Source organism: Rissa tridactyla, chromosome 6 (genome assembly GCF_028500815.1).
Source record: "Rissa tridactyla isolate bRisTri1 chromosome 6, bRisTri1.patW.cur.20221130, whole genome shotgun sequence".
NCBI classification, from domain to species: Eukaryota; Metazoa; Chordata; class Aves; order Charadriiformes; family Laridae; genus Rissa; species Rissa tridactyla.
In genome coordinates this window covers 24,932,297-24,959,663 of record NC_071471.1, presented here as the reverse complement: position 1 = coordinate 24,959,663, position 27,367 = coordinate 24,932,297, and the positions used below count along the sequence as shown (strand labels likewise).

Genomic DNA, 27,367 nt, shown 5'->3' with positions numbered 1-27,367 from the left:
GCTCTGTGAGACTAGTCAATCAGACCGGAAGGAAAACATAAAAAGGATGAATGACAGAATACAGTCATTACAGCACTCACAAGAAATGGCTTTGTGTTGCTGTGGTTAGAGATGCTTCCTGAAGTTTTGAGGGGATTGGAGGGCTGGGATTGGAGGTCTACCACTCTTTTTCTTCTCTCCAGTTCGGCTGTTGCCAGGTGTGCATGGGGAAGCTGCCTCACAGTAGCCCTTCCTTAGCTTCTTCTGAGGATCCCATAGGGCTTGTTTGGAAGTGAGGCACGTAGCAGAGTTCTTTATTCTGCTTTGGTAGAGATGTCTAATGATTAGGCAATATGATTTGTACACCTCCTACATCCATTCTGCTTCTTGTGTGGAATAATTGTACTTTTCTTCCGATTGTGAGTGTGTTCCTAATTCTCAAAGGCAGCAATGGATGTAGCAAGTCCCAGAAAGAAGAATCTCTAGCCCTCAATGAAATAATGAAGAGTACTTCTTTGTCTTCCTGACTACAACATTCATAATGAAGAGACGTTGTCAGGATTCAGAGGAATACATGAGGAAAATCATGATTGAGGCAGAAACTGACATTGTAGGAGGTAGATGGAAGACAGGAATAGCATTCTTGAGGCAAACAAAGAAATGTGGAAGAAATTCTAAAATATTTGGAAAAATCAAGTAATGGCTAAAACTGCCTCCCTGAATGTCATTATTGAGGAATGCATTTAACAGCTGACTAGATAAAATCCTGGGGAAAGAACAGTCCTGTTTAGCTCAGGAGTTTGGCATGAATGGCTTATGAAATCCCTTCCAATGCTCTCATCTATGATTAAGGATTTTATCCTACTTCCACTGAAGAAGTTGGAAAACCTTCATTGCTTTCAATTGAAACATGACTGAGTTCTAGTTAGAGTGAAATTCTGCTTCAAGATCTTACTTCAAAGATCAATTGAGACTTTTTCAAAGAAATCTGTAACATTAGTTATACCCTTTTCTGTTTCAATCCTGCATTTAAATGTGCTTTAAAACATGAATTAAAAGAAGCCTTGGTACTAGTTTTGAAAGAAAATATCTTCAACACAGGGAAGCTGAGATGAAAATTTTTATAATTGGATTTGGACTCCTAGAATACAAGACAGGTACTCTACGTTGTGCCACTACGCTCAAGTTTAGCCTTGCATAAGAGTTTGCATTTACAATTACCTACATCCTTAACTGATGTAGTACTATTTGAAACTTTTTATTCATGCTAACCAATACCTTAGTATAATAGGTATTGGTTAACGGATGTAGGTAACGGATGCAGCATCATTCCTGACTCATCTTCAGGGAGTTTTAACTGCCAAATTCCTGAACTTACGTGGTAAAGCCAGGCTTTCTGTGCATGCCACTATGAAGTCAGAACTATTTGTAGAGAAGGTATGATTTTACATAACAAAGTCCATAGAACTTTGTGAGAAAAATTTCATGTTAAATTATTCTGCCATGAAATACTGATTGCAAGGAAATTAGAAATTATTATTCTTTTTTCATAGTAGATATATCCAAATGGTATTTCCCCAATCTTTTTTTTTCTTTAAATGAACTATAAAGAATGTTTCAGAAGATACATGACAAAAGCATTATTTCAGTTTGGAGGGGAGAATAGTAGAAGGGAGAATACATTATACGCCTACTTAAAAATTAATTATTTCTATATAATCTGCCTCCTGAATTCTACCAGGGAAGAAATGTTATATAATGATTTAAAGCAGAAAGTGAATTCCATAAATTATACACCTACTAAAATATTAAATACACTCTTCCCAGATTTTTAATTCCCTGGGGATTTTATATAGAGTCTTTGGCACATTTATTATTACTGAAGGAAGAATACAATCCCATCGCTTATATTGACTCTTACAATATAGTGTAGTGATAGCAATTGTCTTCGTCTGAACCTTCCATATTGCATTGGAGAATATTCTGAAGTCATCATTATGGATCCTGTCCATATTTTGTTCAAATGTAATACATTATAGAATTTCCTTGAGAATTAAAAAGACCTTAAAACCCCATTGATGCCCTGAGAATATTGACTGTTATAATCTTCTCTAATATAATTTCTCCAATACGTGTATACTGTTGGATACTCTCACAATTTCCTTGTTCTTTCATTATCATTTCATTATTTGTTTTTGTTATGTTACCTGGATCTGGACTCCATCAGAGGATAAGATCTAAAGCTGGTAGAAGAAAACCCAAAATGCAAACTTCAATTCCAGTTGTAAATCTCAGTCAGTGTTGATCTTTATTTCTCTACAGCTACTGTGATCATATTTTAAAAATATTTCTGCAAATTAATTTATTTATACTCAAGAGCTGTCTTGCAGGACTAGGATCTACAATATTTGCATTGTTTTCCATTTTAGAAAATTCTTACAGAGACAGTTTGAGACTACAGATGAAGATAAGATCATTTCTCAGAATACAGAGTAAGAACAGTCCCCTGCTCCTAGTCTAAACTTAACACTACGTGTTGAAATAATTTACCCTTGAACATTTCAGTGCAATTGCATTACTATAATTGAGAACATTTGTTTTCATTTTTAAAAACTATCAAACAGGATGTGTTTCGAAGTATATGCTATATTAGCCAATACAACACACATACTGGGAATCTCAAAATGTTGTAGGACATAGTAGTCCACCTGGCTGTACAATAGAGATGGTAAAGGCAATGTCAGCCGGTCTCCACTGATCTCCCTTCAGCACTTCGGTGTTGCCATTCTGAAAGTTATGATGTGTACAAGCCATGTAAACAGTTAAACTTTAAAGGCTAAAAAATAAATCAGAACAACTCTGAATACTAGGATATAAACACTTATTTTAAAAATCACTTTCATGTTTTTAGCTCTTCATTCTCCACTTTTGAGCTCTCCATTAAAAACAGCACTATTTCCTCAAAGTCTTGTCTTCTGTATGCACCAAGACGACTTGTACTAATAAGTACAATGCTCATTGTTGCTGGTATAAGAGAAGCCAGGCTAGTAGAAAAAAATTACGGTCCAGAAAAAGGCAGGTTAATATGACAGATGCTGTAAACGAACAGGTAAATGTTAGAGACCAGGAAATGCAGCAAGACAAGAAGTTGGGCAAGCACAGAAGAATCATGTGTGGGAAATGTAATGAGGGACATACAGGGAAATTTGGTAAGCAGACAGAGAGAATGCAGAAGGAAAGGAAAGGGAAAGGAAAGAGGAGACAATGGGGATGTGTGAACAGGTTGTAACAGCACATTTGTCTAACAAAACACTTCTTTCTCCTGACTATTCGAAACCTATTCCATCTTGTGACCTGTTACTGATGCTGGCAAAGTGTGTTGCCAAATGTTGCTGTTCTTGAGCAGTCCTTTTCTGCCAGTGTCCTTGCACAGGCATTGGTGGTCTGCAAAATGTTTTTGTTACCTGAGCTGATTAAGTCTATGTAATACCTGGTAACAGAAGTGCAACAGAGGCTATAGCTTAAAACATTGAGTGATAGGAACAAAAATGGTAAAGGAAAAACTAAAACTTTTCTATTTTACAGAGTAAGAAGAAAACATAAATTCTTGTCCAACCACCAAATGAAGTTGAATTTTTAATGTATTTGAAATCTAATTTGGAAATGAAATATGTGGTTTTTCTAGAGGAAATCTAATAAAAATAAGATGAAAACCCAGGCTGTTTTAACTAATTAATGGTTTCCCGGGTTCTGACTCATGATTTTGAACATCTGGGGCTGACCACTGTAGAAGTCATATTTCATAGTAGCAGGGGCAGTGCTTGCTTCCCTTTTCCCATTTGTGCTTTCCCCTAAAATTTTGAGGAATTCCATCTTTTACTACAGCTAGATTTATTATCTGATTTATTGCACAAATGCTCTACAACTTGTGAAAGTGTCCTTGGGATTTTCTACTGCTTATCTATATCCTCTACCCTTTAAAGAAACCAACCATACTAAACAATAGATACAAAACAAGCATAAATACATACGCATACTAAACAAGCGGTACAGCTGTTACTCTCTAGTAGCTGCAGTCCAGGAAGCTACAGACTTGCCTTGCGTGTATGCTAGAAATCAGCAGTTCAGAGAGCCGCTGTTATGGGAAAATGTGTCAATAACAAAGACATTCTATTTATCTCTCTAGGCATTTATGATCACTTTTGTCACCATGGCATCAGATTACTGGATAAAACTTAAATATCATTATTTTTTAGATGTTTATCAGCTATTTCCTGTAATATAATTTCTCTCTTATCTTTCATTACTAAGTATATCCATCTAGATGTTTAGATGTCTTCCACCAATATTTAATCTGAGTATTCTTAGCATTTTATGAATGTGTTCATAATTAGTTACTGTAAAGCTGTTTATCATGTACATGGGACTTAAAGCATGGACATAAAAAAAGCATGGAAATTAAATTTGAAACCAAATCCAACTCTCTGAGGGTGGAAATAATCTCAGTAATGTTATCTAGCTAAATATTAGTCAACTCTCCTGAAATAATCATGCAAGCTCCCACTAGAGCCAACAGAAAGAAGCATACCTTCCAGAGGACAGTTGCAGAAGTACATTTTCCTCTCTGTTAACTGTAAAGGGAGCCAAAATGTCTGTCTTAGTAAGAGTCCTAAATTGTAGATAATCAAATCAATTAATCCCAGTCTTGATCTTCCTTTCCTTCTTCCTGCTTTTATTTTCCCATCTTTATAGAGTCTCAAAAATAGAGTCTTCTACAGAAAGTAGAATGTGCCTAAGGATACTGTGTTAAGAGTTTTGCCCTCATGAATGAAGTGTATGAAATCACCAAAAGCACAGCTGATTTTTGTATGCTCAGTACAGCACATCGGTTATGCAGGCATCCCTCTTCTCTATGTATCTGTTGAAAATGGGGTGGTTGAGCAACTCAGTTAATAACTATATCAGAATGATTCCAGCAACTGGATAACAAAAAACAGGAGTACAGCTGAACGTATGTCAGACCAACATCTGTATTCTTATTCTAATGAAATAGACTTTAGCAAGGCTTTTGACACCGTCTCCCATAACATTCTCATTAGGAAGCTGAGGAAGTATGGGCTAGACGAGGTGACAGTGAGGTGGGTCGAGAGCTGGCTGAGTGACAGAACTCAGAGGGTTGTGATCAGCGGCACAGAGTCCAGTTGGAGGCCTGTAACCAGTGGTGTCCCCCAGGGGTCAATACTTGGACCAGTTTTGTTCAGTACATTCATTAATGACTTGGATGATGGGACAGAGTGTATCCTCAGCAAGTTTGCTGATGATACCAAACTGGGAGGGGTGGCTGACACTCCAGAGGGCCGTGCTGCCATCCAGCGTGACCTGGACAGGCTGGAGAGCTGGGCAGAGAAGAACCTAATGAGGTTCAACAAAAGCAAGTGCAAGGTCCTCCACCTGGGGAGGAAGAATGCTAAGCACCAGTATAGGTTAGGGGTGGACCTGCTGGGAAGTAGTTCTGAGGAGAAGGATCTGCGGGTCCTGGTAGACAGTAAATTATCCATGAGCCAGCAGTGTGCCCTTGCTGCCAAGAAGGCCAATGGAATCCTGGGCTGCATAGGGAAGAGTGTGGCCAGTAGGTTGGAGGAGGTCATTCTCCCCCTCTACTCTGCACTGGTGAGGCCACAACTGGAGTACTGTGTCCAGTTCTGGGCTCCCCAGTTCAAGAGGGACAGGGAACTACTGGAGCGGGCCCAGCGCAGGGCAACAAAGATGACTGAGGGATTGGAGCATCTCCCTTATGAGGAAAGGCTGAGAGAGCTGGGACTCTTTAGCCTGGAGAAGAGAAGGCTGAGGGGAGACCTTATTAATGTTTACAAGTATCTAAAGGGTGGATTTAAGGAGGATGGAGCCAGACTCTTTTCAATGGTTCCTAGTAACAGGACGAGGGGTAACGGGCACAAGCTGGAACATAGGAAGTTCCATTCAAATACACGGAAAACCATCTTTGCGGTGAGAATCACAGAGCACTGGAACAGGCTGCCCAGGGAGGTTGTGGAGTCCCCTTCTCTGGAGATTTTCAAGACTTGCCTGGATGCAGCCCTGAGTAATGTGCTCTAGGCAATCCTGCTTTAGCAGGGGAGTTGGACTAGATGATCTCTAGAGGTCCCTTCCAACTCTGAAGTTTCTGTGATTCTGTGAAATTACCATCTTGGAAGAATATTTTATGGTCATCCATGAAGTGTTGAGTGAGGTGTGCCTCTGTGAAGGTGGAAACCCTGAGAAAGTGGTGTCGTAGCTTTAATAGAGTTCATTTTTTTTTCCAAATCAGTAATTGTATAGCATCAGATACTTAAAGGTACCTGATCTCCTTGGTTTTGTTTTTGTTTTGTTTTTACTCTCCAGGCCTTGTAATGGGATTAATTATACGATACGCAACAAAAGCATCAGATGTTGACAGTGGAACTGTTTATGAATGTGAAAAGCTGAAATCTGGGCCATCCACTCTACTTATTAATATAACTAATCAGGTGTATGAATATCAATACAAAAGAGAGATCAGCCACCACAACGTCAACGGTCACCAGGGCAATGCAATGCTTCAAAAGGTAAAACCTGTCTTATTTTTGTTCTAAACTGTAAGATATTTCTTTTATTTACACCCTAGAGAGAGGAAAACAAGTTTCAAGCTAAATTGTGACACAGAGAGAGAGAGGCTATTCTGAATTTAGGGTGAGAAGGGTAACTGAGGAAGAAGAACAGGAACAGAAATAAGGTGCAGTAGAAATCTGACCATCATTTAGCATACTGCATAGCTTTATGCTTGCAGAATAGTTGCCTGAACTCTTTTACGTGGCAGTCTTGCCTCCTGCAGACACTGCGTTCACTTGCAGGCGAAGCTGTTACCTTGAGTTCATTGACACCAAAACTTTATAAACCCCACTGTTTAATCTGTTTATCCTCTTTTTTAAAAGTGGCTAGCTCTGGCAGCAGAACACAAGCGAGCTTTACCTTCTGTCTACAAACTCTAAACATTTTACAAAATATAAACTTCTAAGTATGTAAACTTCTTCCATAGATAAGTGGGGGTTTTTATAATGCTATAATGCACTACAGGGTTCTCAGATTCATTCAGTACTGCCCTGGTCCTCAGGAGGGATTTCACTGGCTATCCCCAGGCTTGGGGAGGCAGCATTGTGGCAATTCGGGCTGGATGCAAAAAGTGAAGCACTGGAGGAAGTTTACAGTCCTTTACAATATCATAGCCTTTTCTCTTTTCCAGTATATAACAACTAAAATACTTTACTTTGTTACTATCCTTTTCCCCCCACTCCCTTGCAATATTTACTTTTTGTAATGTTCACTTTCTTAAAAAAATTACATGCATTTAAAGAATTTAGGAGTGCGGAGGGACGTTTTAAAACCTCGAATTTATGCTCAAAGACATCACATATTCAGATGAAGCTTCTAAGCCTTTACAAGCGTTTTTTTACAGTATTACAATATATTATTTGGGGTTTTTTCCAAGTATTATTGTTTATCTAGCACAGTAATACATATTCCTGTGTATTGTAGTGGTTATCATTATAAAAACTTTTAAGTTATGCTTAGAATGTACACTGGGGAACTCAGCAGAACTAGGATTTCACCATCTGCTCAAATTCCTTGCTGACGCAGCACCATTGTGTGCCTGTCTGTCGTTACTGCCGGACTCTGCCATTCTCAGAAAGAACTAGACTGTCGGGGACTACTAGAGCTGTGGTGGGTGGAGACAGGAAAATACTGTGGCAGTCAGACTAGTCAGATTTTGCTGAATCTTCATCCTTTTTCCGGCTAGTTGGTTGCAAGAGGTTTGTCTTAGTCAAAGTGTGTGTTTAGTTTCCAAGGCAAATCCATTGCATTTGAACATCTTCATCAAACCTGGTATACTGAAGCTGACCTGTGTTATGAGAAAGGAGGAGCACTAACTCACACAGAAATTTCTGTTGCCCTTACAGGGGATTGCCCAATCTTTGTTCCATAATCTCGCTTTTTTGGAAGATTCTTAACAGTCTCAACTGTGAATTGTGGGTTTCTCTGTATTACTGGAGACGTCTCGGCCTGCCTGGGTTTTCATCACTCCTTTTTACTTTAAATGTATCTGGCAGATGCCCTCTTAAAAAGAAAATAAATAAAAAAGGAAAGAGGGAGGAACTCAATAGTATTTAGGAGACCATAACAATGCCTGGCAGCCTTCCTGACTGGCAAAAGTACTAACATAAAAAACACAAAATATGATCACACTGTGCTGTGTTTTTTGTAGAACTGTAATTCGCTTTTGACCTCAGTGTAAGGTCAAAGTGCATTTATCATACAAACACGTATCCTTTAGAACACGGTTTTGAATAATGAAACATGCAGTCAGGATTTCTGGCCCCTATGAGAAAACTTTTAATGTTATTTGCTGAATTAATTCCAAAATTAACATTTCAGACTGTTAGTTCATAAGTGAAAAAAATCCTTTTTCTGTCATGCTTTCAAGAAAGTTATTGGCATAACTAAAGTTGCCGGCACGTTGTTTGCCAGCAAGTTTTTTTCAACTTCGTAACTCAAAGTAAGCAGAATGGAAAAAAAGGCTGAGCTCTCACTTCCTGTTTATCAAATCAAGCTGTCTGTTAGTAAGAAGACAGAAGTAATTCTGTAGGCAGGTCTTACTCTTTTGAAGCTAAAGAATTCATCTAGAATACTGTAGCCTTAAAATATCAATTTATCTGAACAAAGGAGCTGCAAGCCATTGCATTAATTACATCCTGTTCTTTTAAAAGTATGGCTATAATATCACCTGCTGACAGAACAGTAAACAGTACACAGGTTTATTAAAATATTTTTTCTCAAGCAATGCTGTGGTTTTAAACAGGATCATGTTTTATTGAAAGCTACTTGTCATGAAGTGCGGTCACTGAACATTGTTGCTGGTCTCTGCAAATATGAACAGAGTACTGACAACAGCTGGAATAAGAACTTTTTGCCTTGCCTAACATCATCCTCATTCTAGCATTACTTTAAAAATTGTAATGGGCATTTTATAAACTGTTTATGGCTGTTGTAGAAACAAAAATGAACGTTTCACATGAACACGGCTGACATTACACAGGCATTTGAGTGTAACAAACTGCACAACAGAGGATGAAGTGGTGTCTGCTGCTGTGCCAGCCAGTGGCTTGGAACAGGACGCGTGAAGAGAGTAGCCAGAAGCATACCTTCAGGTCTGAAAGCAAATAGCACCGTAGTTGGGTGTTTGCAGAAAATCCAGTTAGTCTTGGAGAATGGCTGTATCTAGCCCTTAGCTTATTGAGGATATAAGGCAACCCCTTTGCCTATAAAACAGATGCAAGATATGTAGGCGATAGACAGTGCTAGTGCCTCTCAGATTTCATAACACAGTGATATGTTGCATCTTCAGTGACACAGAGATAGGTAACTCTCACCAGAAGCAAATTACAGTTTCATTGCCGTGACAATATGACTTACAATGTCAGCACATACAGAAATAGAAAAAACAGCAAGCAACTGAGGAAGTTACTAGTAAAGTACTTGAGCTGCTAATAATTAAGGCCATCACAAACCCTCAAATTGAAATCTGGAAGAAAAGGCTTTATGCCGTTCGTGAATTTCATGCCTACGTAGACAGTCCTTTTGCCAAATAGGACAACTTGCGCTTTGCAACACTTATATTTTGTTAGGAAGTAGAAATAGCTATTTACTGTGAAGAGTCTAGGGCTTGTTTTGTTGCAGTCAGGCCAAAACTGATTGACTGGATAGGATCTATTATATTTTACGAGATGTGTTACAATGGAAGTGATGCTAGAGAACCAGTCTGCAGATTTATTGAGAAACTGCAGGACAGTAGAAACCTGTGCTGACAGGTTAGCAGAGCTGATGATACACGTGTAGTTTAATGAGTTGTGTCGTGTCTGAGGTACATTGCCTAGCCACATGAATGTTCCTTGCCTGCTAAAAACGTGAGGTAAATTATTTTTTTTTATAGGTTAACTCAAACGAAGTAATGGAGATGGTCAAAGTGTGCACAGTTTTAATGTGCAGTAGCTCAAGAAAGCACATAGCTGACAGCCAGTAGTTTGTTAAGCAACATCAGCAAGCCCTGTCTGTGCCTAAATAGATATGCTTCAAAGGAAAGATCACACTGGTTTTGGTAGCGCAGGCCTTGTCTTTTATCACCACTCTGTACATGAGAACTGAGGCACAACACGGGTGATGTGTCTTTCCTGAAACTGAAGAGGAAGTCCGTGTCTGAACCAGGAATTAAGCCATAGGACTGTCAAGTTGGATGTCTGGTAGTGCAGATATTTACTATCACAGGTAACGCTGCTCATATGTGTTCCCTGTAAAACAGCGCATGACTGATTTTCTCCTTTAAAGCAATACTTTTCAAGTAGCATTATACATATGTAAGCAGTAAGGAACTACACATTAATACTTGTAAGAAAACAACTCAGGATAACATTCTGGCCTGCAGACATTGAAGCTGATCCTGAGACTGATCCTGAGATTAATCCTGATATGAAGTTACAATTAAAACCTACCCTATCAAATTAAATGCTATTTTGTTTGTCCTGACCCTGTGTTTTTTCCTTTCTGGCAGATGACATTTGATCCTTCTATCTTCTTCAATATTTTGCTGCCACCGATTATATTTCATGCTGGGTATAGTTTAAAGAAGGTATGTGTCTCTTTCTTAAATGACAAAAGTGACCGAATGTGATTGCTACTTTGTAGATCCAATGAGTGACAGAGAAAAGAGTCAGTTAACAATTAAATTGCATGGGAAGAACTTGGCAGGAATGGAAGCAAATTAAAGATGCATGGTGATTAATGTCTGTGTTTTATATACTGCATGATCAGGACTTCGTTCAAGGGATGGAGTTATGGGACTGTTTGGATCAGATACTTTCTGTTATGATCCTGAAGCATCTATCTGGACACATAAAAGAGGGAATTTCAACGGCATTCCATCTTTAACTGTATTTTCCAAAATAACTGATGTAGCCTATATTGTTTGATCTTATGTTTGAGGTACGGATTGTAACAAATGGCAATTCTAGATGCAGTGTTTCAACTTGGTCTGAATGTTCTTTTATTGACTCTTACTACAAAGGACTTTTTTTCAAACCTTCCTCTGCAGAGACATTTTTTTCGTAACTTAGGATCGATTTTAACCTACGCCTTTTTGGGAACTGCCATCTCCTGCATTGTCATAGGGTAAGTGAATGACTTCTGCTATAATTGCTGAAGTTGTTATTAGCTATTAGGTATTTTTTTTTTCAATTAAAAACTAAACTGTAAAAAGAATTGCGGACGCTGCATGGTAAATATACTTCACAATTTCTGTAACAGATAAAGTAATTATTTATCAGGGAATGCTGAGATGGAAAAGGCAAAACTGTTGGATAGTAAGAACTGTCTAGGGCATTTAAGGAATTGTGTCCTTAATCTCTGGTCTGTGACTGATGTAAGCGTGAACTGCTTTCTACAACCTTGTAGCTTTAATCATCTGTCCTGAGATATAGAACCATTCTCTTAATTGAAATTCCATACTTCTAACCAGAATTCCTCCTAGAGGAGAGCAGATCTCTTAACAAAAAAGGAAGGACTTTAAAGCTTAAAAGGGGGAGGAACAGAAACCTAGTGGCGTATATGTAAAATAACTGGAGTAATTTCAAAGGCCAAATGAAACTTTTTAGTTGAAGATCATGTGAAAAGTCTCAGTCTGGAGCTCTGTGTAAATTTAGCCTGGATATGACTAAGTGGCTTCTGCAGAAAAAGAGGAAGGGAAAAAGCAGAGAGGAAGAAAAAATCCTTTTTTATTTCCATACCTCCTTAGTGAAAATTTCTAATTTTGTTTCAAAATTTGCCTAATGAAAGAAAAGATTTGCTAGTCAGAAATGAATTATGTATTTCCAGGCTGGCATGATGTAAAACTTTTGTTTGTCTGTTTGGTTACCTCAATGAAAATTAAACAAACCATTTAAAAATACTTTTGGATCTTAAAAGTGCATGTGTTTCACAATATTTATGGATACCACACAGACACTTCAGCTCTCATGTTCTAGGAAAGTTCCTGATGCAAGTGAAAATGAATGACCAGAGTTGGAGGATTCTGAAGTGAGTGGGTATCTGTGCCTGCACAGACCCTTACTGAGAAAAGCAGTGCACCATTCACAGTTTAACCTTAGCATTACTAGGCATCCCGTGGCATTTCTGTGCTATGGAGTGGTGCGGAGACAGCTGAGCTAGCTGAGTCTGTATGCTCTGCGGAGGTGATGGGGCAGGGCTGCATCTAAGTGACTAAGTCTTGCTGAGAGGCCTTGATCTTGCTGGGATTGTGCAGAGTCAACACGGCAAAAAGCCACAGAACTTTCTGGTGTTCAGGTTTTAGACTAGGAAGCACACTGCATCTTGTAGGATTTACGTGAGGTCCTGGTCTGTAGAACTATGAAATTACCATTTAAATCTCTGCATGATATGGAAAGATTTAGGGAAACGCTTCAGGTTTTGTGAGGGTGCCTGAATTTAAAACTGGTCAAAATTCTGTACCTATGAACACCACTTTCAAATTAGAGAAGCAATTAATCTTTTATTTCTTTTTTTTCCCTTTCTTTATAATGGACCTTTAAGTAAAGATGTATGTGCTCCATCAAGGTGTAAGCTCCTTGCTGGCATTATTATGAGATGGAACTTTCTCCTTTAATGTCATTTTGGTAATAGTAAAACACATGACTGACCTATAACTTAGAGTTCAATGATTTTAAAACTATTCTTTTATGAATATGTCATCGTATCTATCTTGATATTCTAGATTCCTAATAATCAAGTAGCTTAGTAAGCATAATGTACCTGAGGCACTGTGGCCATTAAATGTTCTGCAAGCTAGGATCACTCCAAATGTCAGGAAATTTTAGACTCCACAATGAAAAGCAACATTCAGATTATGATCACCTTCTGTGCTGAAATAAAAAGGAATGCGAGGTCTGTCTGCAGCTGTTTCCCCTTCATGTGAGAAAAACTGCTGAACATCGGGTAAGGAGAAAGAATACTTTTGATTTCAAGACACAAATCTGGAACTCCAGGAGACAGTGTGACACGTGTCTCACTTATTGGAGAGGAAAAAGATTACTCCTGCTTTTCTTTCTGAAATTTTGCTTTCCTTGAGAAATGGCACCTCATCCTCTTATCTCTCCTATTGCTTGTTCTCCTCTGGAGAAGGATGTGAGGCAGAAAGCTCTGGATCTTAGGGATCCTTCTTTTCTAATGGGAACAGGCATGGTGGTTTAGACACAGAATATTCAGGCTTCCACAAAGTGACATAATTAAACAATCAGAACAATTTCCTGTCTGGTTTCTTGATGTCCCTACACTTAAACCACTCTATTCCTTTCTTTGTGAGGCTCTAAAGCTTGTGGTAGAGCTCCAAAAGCACTAACCCACGTGAAAGCGAAACATCAGTATCACAACATTGTCACTTGTGGGGTGAGTGCCTGCTTACAGATCCATGAAGATCACAGCTTGGGCAGCTAAACCACTCATGTTTTTCCCCCATCTTTATTTGCAGTAATACACACCTCTGTATTACCCTAGCTCTTGGAGTTCCTTCTTTTCATACCCATTTATACGGCCAATAGCACCCATAAGGTTGCAATTATAAATTCAGTAAAAAATCTACCTCCTAATAACAGTTTGAGCTGAATGCTATCACATTACTGAGGTAACAGTGGTTCTAGATCTCATTGGGACTCTTCCTGTGCGTCCTCTCACTTGTCTTAGCCATTGAACATTTCTCTCCTGTAAACCGATTGCTACTAGCTCTGTGAGTCTGCAGAAAAGCAGCAGGGCTGTCCAGACCAGTGATGGTCTTAAACATGCATTTGGTTTATGAGCTCTGACATATGTCATTGCCCTTTGTAAATGGAAAATGCCAGAGCAGCTTTGATAAGCTTGTTAAAAGAAACGTAATATTTTGAGTTTAGCCTAAATTACACACACTGTCATTCCTGTATCCATGTTATTTTATCTAAAACAGAATAAATGCAGATAGAATCCACTACAGAAAGTTCCTACTAGGAACAATTCCTACTAGCAATTCAAAGTTCAAGCCCATAGTCAGGGATAAAGATCTAAAGAAAACCCTAAGGTAGAGGAGTAAGCACTGAGCAGCACTGGGCCTTGTACTGTGTTCATGGAAACCCCCAACCCCAATGAAATCATTGCAGAGAAGGCAGTAATATATTCAGAATAGGGTTTATGTGAATGTGAAGTATGTTTGAATAACATACACGTCAGGATACGAATGAGATAATGAGTGCATGAAGAAGAAAGATGGTATAAAAACTTTACTGAAGGGAACTAAAAATAAGTCCTAAAGGAAAAACATATCCTAAGAGAGAAGGGATGAATAGCTATAGTTATTCTTACAAAAGAAAGGACAGAACCCTAAGATACTTCTAGATTGCACTGCTGTAGACAAGTATTTTGTGCGTAGGTATGATTAAATATGTGCTTACTTTTTATTACATGTGCACAGCACATACATATGTACAGTACATCACTATACATAGGCTTAGATTCTGTGTATCTGCAGCCTCTCACTGGGACTGTGCTCTTCCAGCCTGAGAAAATTACAAAGCACCCCAATGCGAACTCCTCCTGTGGGGCTTGCTGTAGTGACAGGGTACAGCCTGTAACAAAGAAGGACCAGACCTCTCTTTGAAACCAGAAACAGCTGGGAAATATCATTAATAAAGAACAGACACATCATTTGCATTGTGCAAACTCAGAGTGGTAACAAGTTGCCATGGAACACAGTGATACAATGGTGTCTGTCTCCTCTTTGTAAATCTTTGCTTTTGTATGAAAGACTGTCTTCTGGCATCAAGAAAGAGGAACTGTGTGGAATTTGAGTGAAAAGGCTATAATCAGATATTCCCACTGAGGACAGGGAAAAGAGAGGTAAGAGGGATTGCTTTTTTTTTAGTGAAGGAAGCGCTGAAACGTAATTGCTTCCAACTAAATCCTACTCTAAGGAATGCCTGCCCGTTAGCTGTATACTGTCCTCAGCCACTTAACACACATGCAAGTTATGGTAATTCCCAAGCTCTTCCAGCTAGGCCAAATTATGCCCTTTGCACCAAGTCTGACTAGCGAGGATCCACGCAGAGAGACCCCATGAGGGAAAGGAGAGATTGCCCCACTAAAAGCCACGTCGACTGCAGAATTGCTGAAGTTGTCCCCTTCATGGTGAACAGAGTCTGCTGACTCTGAGTCCGCATAGTACAGGATCATATACATCCAGTCTCTCAACAGATCTTTTATCTGCCAATGAGAAGATTTTCTCTCCCATCTCCTGAAGAATAGTGTAGGATAATCAGCAAGACAGCTCTTTACTCCTAAGAAAAATCATACAGGTTAAATGTCTCTGAGGCCTTCTCTGATACAGGGTGGGCACACTTCCTGTAGCAGACTACTTGATTTTCACAGACTCAGAGAATAATTTAGGTTGGAAGCAATGTCTGGATGTTTGCAGTCCAACCTACTAATAAATGCATGACTGGCTTCAAATTTGAATCCAGTTCCACAGGGCTCTGTCCAACTCAGTTTTGAATATCTCCAAGAATGTGAATTCCACTGGCTGTCTGGGAAACCTGTTCCAATCTTAACCACTCTCACTACAAAGATTGTTTTTCTGTATATCCAATTGGAATTTCCCTTGCTTCACCTCGTGGCCATTGCCTCCCATCCTTTCACTATGCATCCATCAAAGGTGGCTTCATCTTCTCTATAGGCATCTATTAGTTGAAGACGGCAGTTAGCTCCCTTCCCAGTTCCATGAGAAAGCTAAGCTGGTTTTCTCCAGGCTGAAATAACTCAGCCCTTTGTCTCTTCCCATACATCACGCCTATCAGTCCCCTGACTATCCTAGTAGTTCGGATTGTTTCCTATCAGTGTTTTTTGTACTGGGAGTCCAAAACCAGACACATTATTCCAGATGCCACCTCACAAGTGCCAAGAAGAGACTTACTTCTCTTAACTCGCTCACTACACTTCCATGAACGCAACCTGGTTTGCAATTAGCTGCAATTAGGAAGACCACTTCTGGCTCACGCTAAACTTCATATCCTTCAAGACTCCAGGGGTTTTCTGCACGTAGCTATCTAGCCAGTCATGCTCCTGTTGTTGCAAGGGGTTATTCAATTTTTGCAATATGAATCTAGATATTAGCTGTGTATTGATGACTGTAAGTTGAAGAGCAGCACTGAGCTGACACTGCTCAGTGAACCCATGAAAACTGGGTTGATGAAAAATTAAATTAATATCCACCCCCACTGGCTTAGGTTTTGGGTTTTTTTTACCTTTTAAGAAGAAGCAAGGAGAAGGGCCCTATTATCAATTTTGATAATGGAAGAGTGCTCAAGTGTTTGGAAAAATCTTGACACTGTGGTAACAGCCTATCAGAGCAATATATGAAGTACTGAATGGTAGCAGAAGTGGAAAGATTTGCATTTTTTTTTCCTCTCTTGAAATCATCTTGACTTCTTAGATCAGCATTCTCAGTGCCAGCCAGGGCCAAGATGCCTGTGCACAGGAGCACTGACTTCATAAAGCTGGCCTTATCTATAATTTTTGATTTGTTTTCACTTGGGTTCTCTCGAATTGCAATGCCAAAACCACATTTTAGATATTCAGAATGCAGCATGTTCACAGTCACTTACTCATATTTTTCCAGCCTGCCTATTATGTTTGGCAAGGCCTGATTTTTCTGGAATTCAGAGCTCTTGGAGAGTACAACTGAAATAGCAAACTTATTTGCAGACAACTTAGGCAAACTTTTGTGGCTGCAGTGAGAATTTTGCTTGAATAAAGCTGAGGTGAAAAATAGGGTTTGGATCAGAAAATAGAGTAATTGTAGTTTCAAGATGGTGAAGTTATGAAATACAAACAGCTGATAATACTGGTGTTAGGAAGAGTCATTCCAAGATCATCACTGTTTTAAGGGGAACGATGTAGATGTTTATATTAGCTACTCAGTTTGCATAGCCTTCTCTGGCTGGAGAGGTAGGACTTCTCTGTATTCCAACTAGAATCAAAGTTGCTTATTTTGGCCTCATTAATTCCAGGACAAGTCTGTGAGCACATGGATGCTTGCTTTAGAATAAGTCTATCAGATTGTTTCATGGTAATCAGTGCCTAAAAGTGAACTTCAAATTAAAAAAAAAAAAAAAACAAACACAGAGAATCAAAATGTTTCTTCTATGCATCTGTGTTTAACTGCAGAGAGTAAAAGTTTGGACAAAGAAGTCTCTTCTGACATTTAAATTAAAGTGTCAGGAATAAGTCATCATACTTGTTTCTCACAGGCAGTTGAGAATCCTTTCCCTTGCCATTCCTCACCATTATGCAATGAATATTCAAATGCTTCTTGCACATGATCACTAAAAGCTGATAATATAATATAATATAATATAATATAATATAATATAATATAATATAATATAATATATTTTCTGAATTCCTTCTTCCAAAAACTGAATCTTAAATGGTTTTGTTTGAAAGCCAGAACTATTTTTTGTTTCTATACACACACACACACATATAAATTTGTAAGAGAGAAGGCAAAAAATATCAAGAAATATCAAATACCACTCCAGATATTTTTGAGAAAAAAAAGTCCTGAGGTTGGGTTTTCCATCATAACCTTTCTATGAAACTAGACATTTTCCATTCAAATGACTGTGGTACCAAGATTCCATCATCACATGAAAATGTTTTTTCTTCACTCTTAACTGCACACTTTTAACAGCCCCTCTTTGTGCCTCCTAAAGGAGGAAGAGATTGGCTGAATTAACAACAGTGTTGCTAAAAAGCAGCAAGTAGCAAGAAATGTTCAACTTTTCTTTACACAGTTTACCTGGGTATGATGCATCCTGACTTAAGTATGCAGTCAAAGATTCAGTTCTCTCATTAGTATACCTATCCAGTTGTACTTTTACAGATTAGGAGACACATTCCTTCTACTGTCATACCATTTTAACACACTATTTACAATTAATCATTTTTAGTAAAAAGCAGTCTTTCAAAACAAGAAGAAAGTGTGACTTTTGTGTGTGTGTGTGGTTAATTAATTTCCTCCTGAAAAGTTAGCTTATTTTACAACCTCCTTCTCAACAAGTAGCTTGGTATGGCCTTATTGTAACATAAGACTATTGATATACTGATATATTGGCATATTCTCAGTAGACACAGGGTCCATCTCTCATTAAGCATTTGGCAGCGCACACCTGAAAGGTTCAGCATGCAATAGTTATGTTTACTGAGCACTGCATGACTCTGGGGATTTCTTCTTAATTTTTCGTTTTCATTTTCATAGATATTACAGTAGTTTGGCAAATGCTAGATGTGTGTTTAGTTAGTTTATAGGTGTGTTCTGTATTATTTTCTCAGTGAAGCTTAATGGAATATACAAATAGGGTCTGCTGATATGAAACAGTATTGAGTTTATAATCTGACTATTCTTTCTCATCTGAGGGCTCCGGATAGACTTTACAACTTGGAAACTAAACACTTGTAGCTACGTGCTTCAGCAGAGCAAACCCAAATGTTATTTGGCTTCAATCTACTGTACAGTGCTATGGGATTTTTCTGGATTTTGGAAACTCTGTCTGCAAGGAAAAATGGGGCCAGGTTAAGGTTAACAGAAGGAAATATCTCTGTTGTAGAGCTCTCCATAAACTAATCAAATGTCTTTACATGGATTATCTGCTGCTACACCACCTAAGCTCTTGCCCTCCCAGATGATCAGTTTTGTATTAATTCAGAATTAGTTCATGCACAAGGAAAGTAGTACTTTTTTCTAATAAAATATTGTTTTCTACCACATGTTCTCACCAAATGATATAAAAAAAGCAGGTCCATCTTTCCTCCACGCACCACCTGTAAATAGCAAATGCTTAACCTCCCCAGAGGCAAGAATAAAAGCTTTATTTTTGATATAAACAGAAACTGGTGAGGGGGAGTGTTAAAGTGTCTTGGTGCTGTAGAAGTTAACTGAGGGAGAAAGAGGGAAAAATTATATATAGATAATTTGCCCTCCCCAGTGATAAAACCCCCTGAAGATCAAATGTCTGGCTTTAATAATTTCTACTGACCTTCTAAAGCCAGACATTCAGCCTATGACTGGAAATAAAGACAAAACTAGTAAGCAGACGTTCATTTGAATATAGTATAACTTTCGTAAAAATATAGTAGCTGTGTTGGTACCTTATTTTGGTTTTTTTGGCTGCTTTCATGTCCCATCTTAGAGTGAATGCAGGCATTTTCTTTCAGTCATGAGACAGTATGGCACCATTTTTGCACTGACTTGAGGAAACTCAACAAGCATGATTTAGCTGAAAAATCAAGCTAAGTCTCTCCAGAGTTCTCCAAAGGCGGCAACCTAACACTGAGCCCCGGTAGGAAAAGAATTGGTTTGGTTAGTTGCTAATGTGCCGCTCAGTGCCCCAGTGCTGTAGCTTTGATTCTTTGGTCAGTCCAAATGTGAAATAACTCTGTTGCAGTCTGTGGAGTTGCAAACTGCAACTCACAGCTTCAGCTGCAAGGGGTAATTGCTGCTTATCACTTTGTTTAAAGGTGTTTGGTGAATCCAAAATGGGTTACTAAGGTATGAGTTTAGAGAAGCTTGAAAATATACCCCCCGCTATGATATCTGGGTGTAGGAATTTTGAAAAGGAAAGGGAGTAAAAAGGGAAGAGACTTTCTCATAGACATAACTCTCAGAGGGTTCTAGCAGTTCTAAGTTATAAAGTAGTAAAAAAAAAGCCTCTAATTTGCATAAATTCTCAATTTATGGATGAGAAGCTGTGTTAAATCAAGACACTGATATAAAATAGTGTTTCCCAGACCACTAACACCCACACAGATCTGAAAGTTCTTCCAAGAGTACTTTGATGCATTCAAGTGTGTGTGTTGCTGCAAGTTCAGTCAGAATTTGTAGCTATTTCGCAATAAACATCTGACATTGTTTACTGCAGCAGAGTTGATCATGCAGAAAACACAGTTTTTCTTCTCATAAACAGATGTGGTGAACAGCAGGGCATAATTATTTGCATCTTCCAGAAGAACCCCTCAGCATACTAAGGATATTGAAATAATTGTATTTTAGGGAACACTAAAGGTGTGGAACTGCAGAGACAAACAGAGGCTGGAATACCAGGAGACTCATCGGAAGCCAAAAGGATGTTAAATTTGGTATTTGATATCCAGTAGGTTCTCCAGGAATCCAGCAAAAACTTTAAATCGTGCATTCTTCTGAAAAATGTGCAAATGGCATTTGTTGCAATATAGGAAGAACAGCTGAGTCCAGATATTTCCCAAGAAGAAACCCCACACTGGAGGGAAGGGTTTGTTTGGTTTTGAGATTTTTTTTTAACAAAATTTCTTCCAAGTTGCCTTAGAAGTTGAAGCTTTTTACTGCAAGAATGCTTTTGGATAGATGTCCTAATGTCTTCTTCCCGGGATGCTTTAAGAATTGACACACAATGTGGCATCCAGAGATTTCCATCCCTTATTTCTCTGGCTACAGACCATCCTTACACCTGTGCAACCCGGCTTGCTTGGCTGCAGCATCATTTGGCAAGTCTCCAGTTTGCAAGACTACTCTTGCAGTCTCTATATTAACTTTCAGGGAAAACATCTTTACAGAGCTAGTGAAATGGAAAATATGCATCTCTTCTGGTCCCATATCCTGACAGTCCACTGCCATTCTCAAAAGTATATACCCTCTTCCCGGAACAATTCCAGGCTACAGAGGAGAAGAAGACAAAAGCAGGAGGAGGTATACTGACTGGCATATTTATTCTTTTTCCACACTGCATAAGAAACCTGCACACAAAGCATATGACTGAGGAAGATATCTCTGCTTCAGCCCATGCTATGCGTTGCTGCAGGCCATATGTAACTGTATGGCTTTTCTAGGTAGTGAGCCATACCACGCGTCTTCTGGGCGATGACATGACCTCTGTCATGTACACAGGAATTTGTGAATTGGTTGCAAAGTACTTTGAGCTGCTTCAGGGTGAAAGGTGTTACAGAAATCTAAAAGAGAAGAGGAAAATCCTGTTCTACTTCACGACCATGGTGCTGCCTGCAATGTTTAGCTTCTTCAAACTGATCAATTTACAGTTAGACAGATAAAAAATGCTGACCAACATTTAGAAGTGTACAGGCAGTAACTCATTGGTGTGCTAGACTTGGAGCAGAAAGGGAGAGGGTGACATAGATCTCCTCCTACCTGTTACCTTGAAATTTTCATAATAAGCCAACTCAGAGGATGCTTTGTTCACCCACCCACCACTATTTTACATATCCATCTTCTGAGCCAGTTGATCAAATAGTACGTTTGCATCTTACAAATGTTTTATGGAGCACAACTGCTATTAGGTGGAAATATTTTGTAAACACACCAGCCTTCATGATGGCTCTAGGGTAGATGCTACACTCAGTGGAGACAGAACCTACCAAAGCTGGTCTGATCAGTCACATTCTCCACAGTGAGAGGTAAATAACATGTGGAGCTTTTCTTCAGCTTTTGGTTGTTTCTGAGTATTAAGATGACAATGAACGACCCAAGATGTTTCCCTAGTCTTGGCTGTTCTCTTAATACTTTCTGTCTGAGAAGAAACTCCATTACATTTGACAATGTTGATAAACTGCAGCAAGTTCAGTGGATGGCCACCAAGATGGACAAGGGCTGAGACATTTGCCCTGTAAGAAGGAGCTGCAGAAACTGAGCTTGTTTAGCCTAAATAAGAAAGGCTTTGAGGGGAGGTTATCAAGAAGAGAAAGCCAGGCTCTTCAAGCAGTGCACAGTAGGCAGACAAATTGACAGATACAAGTTGTAATTTTAAATAGGTCTGACTTGACAGAAGCAAAAACTTTTTCACCATGAGGACAGTCCAGCATCAGAACAGGTTCTCCAGAGATGCTGTGCAATCTCCATCCTTGGAGGTTTTCAAGACCTAAGTGGCTAAAGCCCTCAGCACTCTGGTTTGGTCTCATAGCTGACCCTGCTTTGAGTAGGAATTTGGAGTAGATATGTCCTGTGGTCCCTTCCAAACAAAGCTAGTCTACAATTCTGTGATGCTATAAATAACATACATTACAGCAGAACATGTTCTGCCCCTAGTCCATTCCTTTCAGCCATTTTGTACATTCAGATTTTCTCCCACTTTTTCTTTTAATTTAATTATCTTAGTCCCCATCATCCCATACCCGACAATTATCTTCCCAGGCAGCTTTTCTTTCTCCTCACCTTCTTTTGAAATATGGAGTCTGCAATAAAAAAGTCTTACAGAAGAAAAATGACTAGGATTATTTCATTTCCTGCTGCAGTGAGGACTTTATGCATGAAGATGCCTCTTTAAAATGCTAATTAGCCTCTGCTCATACCCAGCTCCATACCTTAAAAAGGAAAAATCACTTTCATTTCTGTAATGTACTGACTGGGGACTCGCTCTTTCCTCCATCACCTCTCCCCAGCTAACCACCCTCTCCCTGAAGCTTAGCAGCAAACAAAATTGAAATGTTGAAACACCGCAATCTCCGCTCCTTTTTGACCTCTCCCTTATTGGGAGCATGGGTGCTTTTATCTGTTATGTGGTATTCATGTGCACACTGCGAGTTTTGAGCAGGATGATGTCACTGGTAAAAAATACTTGGTCTGTAAAAAAAACAATGACTAATAGTGAAACTCTGCAACAAGAATATAAGTGAAACTCTGCAAGTAGAATATAAGGTCATATATAGACACATTGACTGCCCTACATACAGCACCTTTTTGTAGCCCTCTGATAGACGATTGCTATTACTCAGGCTGAAAACCAAAACAAAGTAATTTTTTAAATTGTTCACCTTCCTTTCACCCATCCTTACAATCCACTTGGTGGTGAAAATAAGGAAAGATTCATTTTGCTGAGGGATAGGGATTATTTTCAGAGTTCTGTTTGCCTATTTGATTTAATCCAAGTTGTTCGGTCTTGCAAATCCTGTCATGTGGTTTAAGCAGTTGCCCTCCATTGTTCATGGGGATATGGATATGGCTGATTTCAGTTTCTCTCCCTTCAAACGGCATTCTGAGTGAGATTGCTCTTCACCACTCTTTTGTCATAGTCATTGCATAATTTAGGGTAGAACTGACCCTGGGTCCGATCCCCTGATGGAGACAAGGCTAACTTCAAAAGTTAGGGCAGGCTACTCTGAGCCTTATCTGGTCAAGTTTTGAATGTATCTCAGTATCCATCTCGGAAGAATAGCATTAGTTACAAAATACCAGCTGGATTTCAAACCAATGTTCATTACTTTCCGAACCCAGCAGGAGAGTGGGTTTTTCTTGGTGAGTGACTTCATTTAACCAGCTTTCAGCAATCTTCCTATTAACGCTATCTTATCTAGCCCATACAGAAATGTATGTACAATTTGTGCTATAGCACATTATTACATGTCTAACCTGTCTGCTACATAGACGGCCTCATTCAAAGATGTTAAAGTACCTTTTAAGTTCAGCATGATTTCTAGGAAGTACAATATTGCTCTCACTTTAGATGTGGGAAAAATGCACGTGCTGACAGGTTGAAGGATGTGGCTGTTCACTCAGTGTCGGCGATAGAGCTGGCAGACAGCTCTGAAGCCCCAGCCGCTGCTCTAATCGCTGGGCTGTGGTTCACTGTTTGCTGCGCAACTGCGGGTATCTGAAAAGCGCTTTTTTGCCATCACCATTCAGGTGGCTCAAAAATTCACATACAATGGAAGAGAGAATGGCCTCGGTGAGGCCAGCCTCAAAGAGCAGTGCCAGAGCCAGAGGGCTTACAGATGGAGCTGGGTTACTCAGGGTCTGGTTTCCCGTCCAAATCACAATCCCTTTTTGGCATCTGCCCAAAACAGCCCTCTACTGTGGCCAAAAGGAACATTTGTGTTTCATCCTGAGTCAGCCATTCAGTGCAAGAGCCTTAGTCACGCTTTTAGTAAGACTCTGAATGGTCCCATTTTGCTGTTGGACTTTGTCATACGTTTAACATGCAGCACGTGTGGCTGGGCTGTTTGTAAACTCTCTGCTCCGTTGAAGACCCGGGCCCTCGGCATTGCCTTCCACACGCGTCAGGAGAAAAACCACGTCTTAACTTCTTACAAAATACAACGGACAGTGAGAGAAACAGCAAATAGAAATATTTAAGGATAGATAACACGCACTGCTGCAGTAAGAAATAATCAAAATAGCGCCCGCTCTCGGGGAAGCCCTGCTCGGGGGTCCAGGGGTCCCGTCCCCCCCTCACACCGGCTCCGCCGCCGGCAGCGCCCGCCGCAGGCAGCAGGTGGCGCCCGCGCTCCGCCCGCGCCCCGCCGGCAGCCAGCGCCCGCCCGGGCGGTGCCGCCTGCCGAGGCTGCTCCTGCGGGCGCGGCGGAAACGCAGCGCTGCGGCCGCCTTCTCCTCCCTCGCTGCTGTTCGCCGTGTTGGTGTGGCGGGCGTGGGGGGCGGCGGTGACTCAGAAAGCTGGTAAGCGCCCAGGGCGGCAGCTCTGCGCGGCATCCCGCCCGGGCCGCCGCGGGGAAAAGCGGGGTTTAGCGGAGCAGACCCTGGGTTTCCTCGGCACTCCCTGTGAGCTCATGTACATGGCTCAGCGGGGAAAGGGGGTAGGAGAAATGTCAAGCTGAGTCAAAGGCAGTTTTTGTGTTGGTTTTTAGATCATTAAAAATATTAAGGAGGGAAATAAACATTTCATTTTATTTCAAACAAAACCATATTTTTCCAAATGCCTGGTTTCTATTTAGAGCTCTTCTCTAGGTTAGTGGTGGGGGCACCTGTCCACGTGGTGGGCCTAGTTTGGGGGCATCCAGATTCAGGATAACCGGAGTGAGGCAATGCTCCCAATTCCAAAATGGGAAGAGCCAGCGCCAGCTCTCTTGTTTATTGCACGACCAGAATACCTTCCAAAGTCTGCTGGAGCAAGGACATTCACTTCTCTTTTGTCCAACTTTGGACACTGGTTGTAAGGGTATACTACGAGTTACCAAACAAGCATCATCCTTTACAAGTCACTCTTCAAGCACAGATCTACCCAAGGATTCTGAATAATGCAGTGAATGAAACAATTCTGATGAACTATTATTAGAAAACTAGAGATGATATCTAGAAAACTAGATATGAGGGAGTCTTTTAGCTAAAATTGTTGTCCAGTGTGCCTAAATGTCAGAATGCTAATAATCACCCTGATTTTCAAATGTTTTCACTTAGTTTTCTGACTATGGAGACTTAGTTACTGGAATCGTGAAACAATGATTTAAGGACATCACTAACAAAATTACATTAGTTCTGGGAACACTTGCAGGATTGGAAGTGACTCAGAGCCTGAACTAGTTGTTAGAATGCCCTTCTAGCAAAAGGAATAGACTGCAAAACCCATTACAGTTGCAACCTCTCACTGGCAAATTGCAGCCTCATTAGTAATCTTGGCAAGATGATGGGGGTTTTACATTACTGATCCTCTTGTTAGCCCCTCAAGTGTGTGACTGAAGCGCTCTTTTGGGAGCAGTTTGTGGAAGTGAATGTTGTAAATATATTTCCTTTATAGGCAAACAGATGCTCTCTGTCTTTGGGGCTATCAAACTGGCACATTCACGAACACACAACCCACTTAAAAATAAATGGGAAGAGAAGATAGTAGTTAAACCTGCCAAAAATTAAGATCTAATGATAATTGTAAGCACATAAATTTTGTCATATTTTCCCAGTGAGCCAAGACATAAAGTAACTTCTCCCTTTCCTCACAAAACTGTCTCTTCAGTGGTGTGGACGTTCTATATAATTCTTATATATGACAAGATGATGTATATAATTCTTTTTTAAATGAAAGAATATATCAATGACATATTGACCTGCAATACATTAGCATTACTACAGGGCAATATCAGTTGTTATCAGACAGGCAGTAGGTGGTCCCATTCACTAACTCCACTAATACAAGAAATTTATATAATTAGGAACAGGTCTGCCATTAGCCCACAAGCACTCCCTCATGTGTCCCTCGCACCAGTCTGGCACACAGCAAGCACATGTGATGCATGTAATAAAGGAGCATTATTATCTCTTAACTGCGTCTAAGATCTAAGAAGGTAGCAAGACTTTTTCCCTGCTGGCGGAGCGATTGAGTAGGAAAAAAAAAAAGAGTAACAAGTAACAAAGCCAGGATAACAAACCAATATAGCAAGGAGAGTGTCAGCAACTGGCGATCAAAGCTCATTGTGAGAGAAAGGTATCCTTGACTTCAGTGTTTGCCCTGAGAACAGCAGCCTGTTACTAAAATCTGTAGGGCTCAAATACATGTCCATGCGTGTTAGGGTCTGATCATGAGAAAACACAGCCTAATAGGACAGCTGGCAAGGGTCGCCCAAGGTTCATAAGCTATTCAGACTTCATTCCTTCAGAGTATTCACCCTCATTCTCTGGCTGAATTGTCAGTCCCTAGGCTTTCAGTGCAGGGTAGAGACAAGCAGCCATTGGGTTCTAAAGGTAAAAGTGTTCAGTATAATGCAAGGACAAATTCCAATTTTTCTCATAGATTCTTTAAATGAGATTGTTGTCTCAGGTTGACTTGGGAAAGCTGTGAAGCATCCAGGCAGGCTACTTTCACATCAATAGAGCACCTGGTATCAGTTTAACACATTTCCCAATAATTGCCCACAAATGCTTTATGAAGGGCAAACAGTTCCACAAAGAAAATATAGTCTCAGATAATATTCCCAGTGATTAAAGAGCCTCAGGAAGGGGATGAGGAGAAGAAAATGCCACACCACGACGTTAACTTGTCATGGGCTGTAAACGAGGCATCTGTAGCCACAAACTCTTTCTCCTCTGTGTATTAGGTACTGGCCTCTGGGTGGCTTCTGCTTTGAAATAATTAATTATTCAAACTCTGTCTACATACCTCTCTTCAACAACAACTAACCCCATTGTGTTACAAGGACAAAAACCTTAGGTAACAGCCAGGACAGATGGCTGAAGCCAGGCAACACATTTCAGAGGTGTGCCACACCTCTGTGTTATCAAACCTGGCTTTATTGTCAAACCTTATTATCTTCGATATTTTAATTAAAGTGCCACACTTGAGGATATTCTTGTTGCTCAAAAACCTCATATTCAATTACTTTTTAATGCCTCGTTATGAAGAGAAACTGGAAAATATCATCCAACTGCAAACTAAAAGCTGAACAATCCAAAGAATACAAACTATGTCATTTAATAAAAATTTTGTTTGAGGACTTGTTATTTATCTTTTGATGGTTTTTTAACACGTTA

General features: G+C 39.8%; 1 protein-coding gene across 4 annotated transcripts in view; it reads left to right on the top strand.

Annotated features, from left to right (window-relative positions):
* The window catches only part of SLC9A9 (solute carrier family 9 member A9), a 208,555-nt gene that overhangs the window by 4,255 nt on the left and 176,933 nt on the right, over positions 1 to 27,367 (top strand). For all 4 annotated transcript variants that reach the window (XM_054206426.1, XM_054206424.1, XM_054206425.1 and 1 more), the window contains exons 2-4: positions 6,379 to 6,581; positions 10,616 to 10,693; positions 11,156 to 11,232. In XM_054206426.1, the coding sequence (XP_054062401.1) occupies positions 6,379 to 6,581; positions 10,616 to 10,693; positions 11,156 to 11,232 (358 nt within the window). The remainder of the gene's footprint in view (positions 1 to 6,378; positions 6,582 to 10,615; positions 10,694 to 11,155; positions 11,233 to 27,367) is intronic.